At 62.5% G+C, this 8957-nt stretch overlaps 1 protein-coding gene across 2 annotated transcripts in view; it reads right to left on the bottom strand.

The window, feature by feature from the left end:
• CLPTM1L (CLPTM1 like) overlaps positions 1-8255 on the bottom strand; it is a 13556-nt gene extending 5301 nt beyond the window's left edge. Inside the window, exons 1-8 of one of the 2 annotated variants that reach the window (XM_039842835.1) lie at positions 7850-8255; positions 7368-7468; positions 6313-6502; positions 4865-5010; positions 4366-4444; positions 1877-1994; positions 1505-1599; positions 670-754 (exon numbers count right to left, since the gene is read on the bottom strand). In XM_039842835.1, coding sequence (XP_039698769.1) covers positions 670-754; positions 1505-1599; positions 1877-1994; positions 4366-4444; positions 4865-5010; positions 6313-6502; positions 7368-7468; positions 7850-8011 — 976 coding nt within the window. In that variant the 5' untranslated portion in view covers positions 8012-8255. Of the gene's footprint in view, positions 1-669; positions 755-1504; positions 1600-1876; positions 1995-4365; positions 4445-4864; positions 5014-6312; positions 6503-7367; positions 7469-7849 lie in introns of both variants that reach the window. The other variant, XM_039842832.1, reaches the window with a different exon arrangement.
• Between the last annotated feature and the right edge of the window lie 702 nt (positions 8256-8957).

Here is an 8957-nt window from a genome sequence, read left to right as displayed (position 1 = left end):
CCGTCCCTGCCGGGCACGCTCTGCCGTCCCCACGCCAGCACGTCTCCCCTCTGCAGCCGCGGTGGGAGGTGCGGAGCCAGCTGGACCGCCTGCGGCCTCAGGGCCAGCTCTGCCTGGGCGCTCGCTGGGGCAAGGACACCAGGCTGTCGTCCGTGGGCGTAGCCTCGGGACCGCAGCCAGCGCTGCCCACTCCCCTCCCCTCCCCGAGAAGGCCGGGCAGGGGCAGGAGGGCTCAGCAGTAGCGGGGCGTCATCTCAGAAAACCAGAGGACAGAAGACTGAGACGTGAATAACATGGGGACGGGGCGCCCAAGCACCCCAGAGCCCCCCACGAGCGTGTCACTGCCACAGAAGAGGACCTGTCTGTCCACACGAGGCACTCGCCTGGCGAGCGGACAGACGGGCACTGAGGGGGAGCATGCGTGTGGTCACTGAGCAGGCCCTGGCTGTGTGGCCTCTGCGGTCACAAGCTCACACAACTTTAGCCAAGATCCAGAGACAGTCCCCCGGTGACTACCCACGAGGCCGCGGGCCGCGCCGGGACGGGGCGGGGCGGGTTCGCAGCGAGCGCTCGTCAGGGTCAGAGCTTCAGGTTCTACACGCACGCTCTGCCCGTCTTTGTCGAGCCGAGCGCGCGCCCGGGAGGGCTCCAGGGGCCGAGGGCGTCTACCTGCTTTGGTGGACATTCCGATCATGCTCTTCTTCTTCTTCCAGAAACTGATGTCGTTCTTGAAGGCCAGGAAATCGAAAAGCAGCTGCACGGGGAGAGGACAGCAGCGTGCGTCTGGGCCCGTGAGCCGCAGCGTGCCCATGCCGCAGGGCCGACCCGCGTCTCCCGCGCCACGCCACGGCATTCGCCCGGGGGCGCGGGTGGGGCGGACGCCTACAGCCGGCACCTCTGCCCGCAGGACCCGCCGCTCCTGTCCCTCTGGGAAAGGGCGCGTGTTTGTTCTGAGACACGTTCGGATGAAAAGCGCTATTTCCCAGCAGTCGCGATGGGCGCGGCTGGACCGGCGGCTGAGGCCCGGGCACGCGGAGCCGGCCGCGGGGCAGCTCGCCGGGCCCCGCTGTTTCCCGCCCCCCGCCCCCGGCCTGAGTCCAGCACGGCCATCACGCGGGACGGCCTTCCTCTGCCAGCAGGACACCGCGTTTGAAAAGGGACCTGCACAGAGGACTGTTTAACGGGACGAGCACCGCACCGGGACCACGCGCCAGAACCCTACTTTACTGTCGTCCTCCCCGCCGGGTGATTTTGGATTTCCTTTCAATTCAAAATGGCCTCCAAAATCGGCCAAGTCCCAAGACCTGAAGGTGGCCAGTGCCCCGAGGTCCAGACGGCCGCTCCCGGGCCGGGAGAAAGGCCCTCGCGAGACAGCTGGCGGAGTCTCAGGTCTGCCGGCCACCAGGGGGCCGCTGGGTGGGACACTGCCACACCGATTCCCCGGCTGCGGCCGGTGGGCGCCCTCGGAGCCACCCACACGGCAAGCGCCCAGCGACCCACTCACGTGAAACGCCGCGACGAAGAAAGTCAACGCTAAGAAATACAAGTTGGTATCGACGAAAATCCCTCTCACTTCATCGGCGTCTTTCTCTGAAAACCCTAAAATGGAACAAAGCAGCGCGATGCAAAGCGGACCAGGCCGGCCTCGCCCCATGTCACACAGACGGTTCTGTGGGCTGCGGCAGCCGGAACCGGGTGCCAGACACGTCTGGGTAAAGCAAACTCTCAAGTGACCACCAGGGACTTTTCAAAGCCAGGACGTGAGAACGACACGCTGGGGACCCCGTGACTGGAACTGCGTGGGGGACCGGCAGCGTGAGCCTGGGGCTTCTGGGTCCCTGGGCCACGGCCGCGGCAGGCGCGCACACAGCCTCACCGAACTGCTGCAGGGCGTGCACGGCGTCCTGCATGTGGATCCAGAAGCGCAGCCTCCCCAGCGAGATCTTGTCGTAGGACACGGTGAGGGGCAGCTCGGCAGTGGAGCGGTTGATGGCCTGATCAAAGGACGGCGTGGTTGGAACCCGCCCACCCACCAGCTCCCTCCTGCCAGGCTGGCCCCCTGTGCTTGCGTCCAGGCCCGTGCACAGTGGAGGCCGAGGCTTCCAACTGGGGCACAGGCTGAGTGCCCTCCTTCCGCCCCTCCCGGGGCTCCAGGGTCCGTGCTGTCCCCTCCTCCTCCTGAGGGAACCGTGTGCATCTCGAGATTGCATGGCCCCTCTGCACATCCTTCCTGGCACGAGCAGCACCCCACACGCCAGGGACCAGATGTGTGTGTGACGCTGCACGGGCACGAGCCCCCTCGCAGAAGGGCCGGAGACCGAGGGGGAGGCACGCACGACCCGCCCACCCCACAGCCAGGGCCCCACTCCACCTGGGCTGCTGCCTCAGGAGTGGTGTCTGCAGTGACCAGCATCCGGGAGGGGGGCATCCTCCCGCACATGAGCAGGGACACCCCACGTCCCTGAGGATCCTGGGCACACCCACGAGTGTCACATTCCATGCCCACCGTGACCCCTCACAGAAGACGGCTGGTGTCACCCGCCCGGCAGCCCCACGTGCCAGGATCAACCAGACACCAAGCCCAGGCAGCAGGCCGCCCCACGCAGTGCGTCAGCCTTGGGACGGGCAGGCAGCAGGCCAGGGGCTGCCACCGTCCAGACTCCCTCCCACAGCAGGCAGTGCCATCCCCACAGTGGGCTTGGTTGTCCCCCAAAGACAGCTTCCCCTGCAGGCAGCTGCGAGGGAGACGAAGCGTGGCCACAGAAGGCAGCCTGGGAAAAACGAGCTGCCTGCGCCTGTGCGTGACTCATGCACGCTCACGCATCAGGCCTTCCACGAGACCAGCCGGGCGGCTGGCAGAACAAGGTGCTCTGCAGGGGGCTGTCCGGAGCCCCCAGGCACCCGGCCGCAGGCTTCACGGTGTCCTCACCGCTGCTTCCCAAATGCCTTCCCAAGGGTGACCACGCAAGCCCCTGGGGCCACAGGGGCCTGTCCTGAGCTCAACCGGACCTGGCACAGCCGTCTGCACACGCAGCATGCTCCCAGAATGCCATGCAGGCCACGCAGGTGCAGCCAGGGCCCAGGCATGGGGAGGACCTGTGTTAGGGACCTGTGGGCCCCAGTAAATGGCGGAGCAGGGATGGTCATTTCTGAGTGCCCCAGCCAGCGGGATATGGCAGAGCTGGACAGGGGCCCAATGGGCCCAAGCCCTGGGCAAGGTCGGCGCCCACCTGCCGCCATGCCCCACAAGCCCCCGGCCCCGGCTCTCAATGTGAGGTGGAGACAGTGCCCTTCGGAGCTCTGGGAGTGTAAAGAGAAAGCCAGTGTGGCCTGGCTCCCTGTGAACCCACAAACGACCACGATGAGGCTGTGGAGGGGACCCAGAGTGGTTTGTCAGCTCTGCGCAGAGACGACCTCAGTCTGAGACCACTTGTGACCCTAGATGAGCCCTGTGAAACACAGTGACATGCCACCACTGGACGGGAACCTTTACACACCTGTGAAGTGCTCAGAACAGCACTTGGCACATGGTCAGCCAAACGTAACCGCTGCTATTCCTGTTAGTGGCCAGAAGCCAACCCCTGTCACCTGCCCCGTCAAATGCCCTCCGGCCGGCCCTAGGAGAGCAGGCGCCGTGGCCGCCCCATGACAACAGGGCTGCGGAGTTCCTGTCTGCCTGCACGGCTGCAGCCTGGCCATTGGGCAGTACAGGCTTCAGGTGGGAGGCGACACTGCGGGCCAGGCCCGCAGGAGGTTTGCTCAGGACGCTGTCTGAATCACCTGCACCTGCGCAGCAGAAACCTCGGTTCACTGGACCACTGTTCACGAGCCACTGCCCTCCACACGGCCCTTTCAGGAGCTCCGGGCGCCGCCGTCCACACGCTCGCAAGAACCTTTCGCACCTTCGCCCGCGAGGGCCCGAGGCTGGTCAGGGAACCTCACCCTCACAGCAAACTCCGAGCACGCCCAGGGAGACACGCGAGACACTTGAGAGCCACGCACACCCGCGCCCATGAAAACACAAAGCAGCCGCCCCCGCAGGAGCCACGCACAACCGTGCCCAGGGAGATACGCAACAGCCACCCCTGCGGGAGCCATGCACACCCGTGCCCAGAGACACACAGAAGCCACCCCCGTGGGAGCCACGCATGCCCGCGCCCAAGGAGACATGCAGCGGCTACCTCTACGGGAGGCACGCACGCCCGTGCTCAGACACACAGCAGCCACCCCCGCGGGAGCCACGCACGCCCGCGCCCAGGGAGACAGGCGGCAGCCACCCCTGTGGGAGCCACGCACGCCCGCGCCCAGGGAGACATGTGGCAGCCACCCCTGCGGGAGCCCGGCGCCCCGAGGCGAGGTGCTTACCATGAGGTCCTTGACGCGGTTGCTGAGCTGGTCGATGAAGAGGATGGGGAGGTAGTGCACGGTCTTCCCCAGCTGGATCCTGGGGGCGAAGCAGTGCTCCATGTCACTGCGCGTCCTCGACTCGGGTGAACCACGTGCCGCCCCCACATGCTGCATTTACCCGAGAACCCCCGCCCCCCACACCTTCAGCTGCTTCTGGTTGCAACCTCGGTCAGCGAGACCTACCAGAGATGAGAGATGCCCGGCGCCCCAGGCGCACCTTAGACCCCTCTGAGCCTCCTGCCTCGGGGACAGCTCAAAGATGCAAGTGTGGCCAACCCGCCTTTGGACTCCGGTGGGCCGCGATCTCAGGGCCCTGCTCCGGCCCACTCCCCTGGGGCCGCCCCCTCTACTGTCGGCTCAGGGAGCAAGCGGGTGACGGTCGACGCCGGGCGAGTAAGCGCGTCCTGCATTCGCCCCCACCGTGCGGGTCCCATCACCGGCCAGACGGCGCACTTACATCTTCATGTACCGATGCACGTCAGCAGGCAGCGAGGACCCATCAAAGACGAAGTCATCCACCATCACGTTCAGCGTCAGTCTTGGTCTCCAGTGGGAAACGGGCTCATCCAGGGCACTCGTCGGCTTGCTCTCAGCTTCGATCTGCTGCTGAACCACAGGAGTGATGCATCAGGAAGAGGCCAGGCTGAGCGAACAGCATGGCAACAGGCTGGTCGGCACCTTCGCCTGGGGACAGCCCCAGCTGCCAGGCCCAGACTCGCACACCCCTCGTGCCTCCTCCGCAGAAGTGACATGCGGGGATCTCTCTGACCCCCGTCCTGGGTCCTCCACCGAAGCGGGCCCATTCCTCAGGGATCCCGAGGTGGGCAGGACAGTGGCGGGGGTGCAGGAAAGCTGCAGCTGAGTGCCCTGTGTGTGTGGTGACACCGGGCAAGACTGCCTCCACACCGGGGGCACGGGCTCAGCTCCTGTCCCAACTGACAAAGCTCGGGAAGAAACCGACTGGTAGGAAGACCTCTATCTCGGATCTAATCGGTAAGTCCCGGGAACAGCACATTCGTTAATCTCCCACCTAAAGACATGTTTTCGCGTCACGATTTCTACCAAAAATGGCCTCCCAAAGAATAGTAATGGCTAGCGTTTACTTGGCATTTGTACATCCCAAAGACCCCTCCACACCCTTTACACCCGCCACCTTCAACTCCTAGGAAGGCCCCACAAGGGAGGGCCACACTGTCCATGTGTGACAGGAGACGAGGGGTCTTCCCAAGGACGCACAGCAAGCAGGGAGTGCAAAATGGGAGAGGTCGGAGCAGGCTGGCAAGGCTTCCAAAACCTGCCCCGACCACAGAGAGCCGTCCCTGCATGTGGACGTGGAGCGGCGTGGCCGACACGGCCTTGCTCGTAACTGACCTCGCCTCCCACCCCATGCGCGCGCCAGAATTCCACCCACGGCTCTGAACAGTCACTGGTAAGATTCCTGGTGTCTCCTGGTACACGCAGTTTTCCACGAACATGCATGATGTAATCTGCGCACACGCCTTTTCAACACTCTTAAGGTGTATCTCAGCACGAACAGTCAGGACCTGCCCTATACGGGGTGCAGTGTGAGTTCCTCGACTCAAGTGATGGCTGCAGCTGAGCTCCAGAAAAGGGGCCGCCCTGCACCCACGCTCCCTGGAAGCTGAAAAGGCCCAGGGCCCGAGGAGAGACCTGGGTAATGAATGTCAGTGGATTACTTAAATTTCATGCTACTGATGTGACATAAAATATCTGCAAACCCAAGGGAAATTATTCAGATGAAAGATGTTTGCCAACAACATCACACCGCTTCGCATCCCAGCAGTCACTCTGGCCCTGGACGCAGGCGGCACGTGCAGGGACGCGAGTGTGAATTCCAGCGGCAGCGTGGCTTCGCTGGGCGGGTAACCTGGTGCTGATGCTCACCTGTGCAGCAGACTCCCCGGTGAGCAGATTGACCTCCTCCGGCTTGGGGACCATGTAAGTGGTCAGAGGGCTCACCAGGTGCACCTGCTTCCCGTCGTGCCACGGCAGAACGCCAGCGTGATGGAGGAAGATGTAGGCATACAACGTCCCGTTATTTCTTGTTTTCTTTGGTACAGAAACATTAACTGTCCTGAAATAAGACAAATTACAATTTCAAACATGCGTGCTTTTATTCCACTATAAACACACAGTGAAAGCTACTCAAACATCTTTATGAGTTACACTGTTTCATACCCACTAATTTTAGCTTAGAAGTATTGAAAGTGAAACCCACCTGTCTGTAACTTTACTTAGAGTCCTAGGTGCGGTTTACAGAACGTTTTCTAAAACATTCTAAAAAGCCTGCAGTTCCTGCCTCCATTTCTCAGCGCTCAGAGAGATCAGTCACTCGCCTAAGTCACAGGCAGGCAGAGGCTGACCCAAAGTATGTGTGTCCCCTGTCTGCTGCACCACCTCTGCAGCTGACAGGGCAGGCTGGCTAGAGAGCATTCATTCCAGTATGACATTACATGTTCCCGTCAGTTGATACTTCTTAGACGATGCAGAAGGAACAGGTAGACTCTTAACGAGCACGTCATTTTTAAAGTTACGCTTGTTGAAACCTTAGGCACTAGAGCCATAGTTAGATGTGAAACTCCTTCTGCTAGAAAGAGATGGGTCGTTTGCTATGGGACACGGCAGCAACAACCCGACCTCCACGACATTCCCACTGCGACACCCACTCCTTCAGAAACTCCCATGGCTACTGCACATTCCACAGCACCCGATGCTGGTGTCAGCTGCTTCCTACATGGCAAACTCATCTGTTACTTTCGAGTAAAACAAAAGCCTGACTGTTCACGTATCACACACCGGTCTCCAGTTAAAATGTTCCGCCGTTCACAAGACAGGAAGTGATACGGCTTCTCTAAGAGAACCTTGTTCTGTACAAACACTAACTCTGAAACGTCTGGTGACATCCACTCCATCACTGGCACCCTGTCCCATAACCACACCTTTCAAACTTGGACTCCACATCAAAGTCTTCCACGTTCAAGACGAGATCCACGTTGTTCTCAGCACCAAGGCTGGACCGTGTGGTGGTGTACACACTCAGCTGGAAAGGATGCCAAGAAAATTAGGTTGGCATGGTCCCTGCCAGAACACACACGGCTACGGTGAGGGGGGTGCTGCCGATGGGGACGGCCTCCTCTCAACTCCCACAGGGTCAGGACTCTGACCTGAAAGGACAATTGTATCTGACGTGTCTTCCCCAAAAGGACAACCTGCTAAGGTGTGCAGCTGACTGAAACAGCAGGGCAGGGGCACACCGACTCTGGGGTGACAAGGGGTGTGCCTGAGGCCTGCCGGGGGGGCCACCACGATTTGGGGGAGGGGAGGCCACGGATCAGGTTAGGAGGCTCCGGAGGGGAGAGCCCGCACCCCTGCCCAGCCCCGGGTCGCACTCAGGCGAGAAGGGCCCCACCCCGGCGCTCACCTGCAACTTGGGCCTCCGCGCCAGGTAGGGCTGGATGCAGTTACCGCCGCCGGCGCACGGGCGAGTGTAGACGATGCCGTACATAACCCAGCAGGTGTGCACCACGTACACCACAAACACGCCCACCACCAGGCTGGTGAAGGAGCTGCGGCCGCTCCACATGGCGCCGCCGCCCCCCCGGCCGAGCGCGGCGCCCCTCGCCGCTCCCCGGCGCCCTTCCGGACGCTCCGGCCCCGCCGCTCACGCGAGAGCCGCCGCGCGCTGCCGCTGCTGCTGCCGCTGCCGCGGGGTAACCAACGCGGCGCGCCGCCGGCCACCTCGCATACTCTTGCCGCCGCCGCCGACCTGTCGCCGCGGGATTCGCCGGCCCGCCGCCGCTTCCGGGTCCTCCGCCGCCGGCGGAAGTGGACGTGCCGCGCGGCTCCCTGGGAAACGTAGTCCCGCCGCCGCCGCGCTCTAGCACGCACGCACGCACGCATACGTCACGGCGCGGCGGCAGTGACGTCATCGGCCCGCACCGTCCTCCCGGCGTGTCCGGGGGTCGGCGCGTTGGGTTTCCCATGGTGGGATGCGGCGGGGCGCCGAGGGGGCGGTGGGCGGGGTCCGGAGCCTCCCCCACCGGACAGCGCGGGCACCGGACGTGCGTGCCGTGGTAGCTCCAGGCCCGGGGACCCTCAAGTGGGGAGAACAGTTAACCTTCGGGGACCGGGATGACGGAGACACAGAGATTCTGTAGTGTCCTTCCTGACCTACGTCTGGGATGAGTCAGGATAAAAGTTAACGAGAAAAATTGCCAGTAGAGTCACCGCAACGAGATGCCTGTTTCATGGTGGCTTCGTTAGGTGGGCCGAGGGTCTCCGGCTGGGCGCTGCTGAACGTCAGCTTAAGCGACGCCCGATCCTGTAGAGAATTTCTATGGGTTCGTTTGAGGCAGACTGACAATTGCCAGGAGGCAAAAATCTCAACGGATTGAGAAAACGTTTAGGAGAATGGCAGTTTTTCAGCTTATTTTATACATTTAGCGTCAAAGACGTGAGGGGGGAGTTATGTGAGCTTCATTGGTGGTAGGTGACGGAGGCAGAAGGCAAAGCAGGAAACTCCGAAACTG

This window comes from Pteropus medius, unplaced genomic scaffold (assembly GCF_902729225.1).
Source record: "Pteropus medius unplaced genomic scaffold, Ma_sr-lr_union100, whole genome shotgun sequence".
Lineage (NCBI taxonomy): Eukaryota > Metazoa > Chordata > Mammalia > Chiroptera > Pteropodidae > Pteropus > Pteropus medius.
This window is presented reverse-complemented; position numbering and strand designations above follow the sequence as displayed.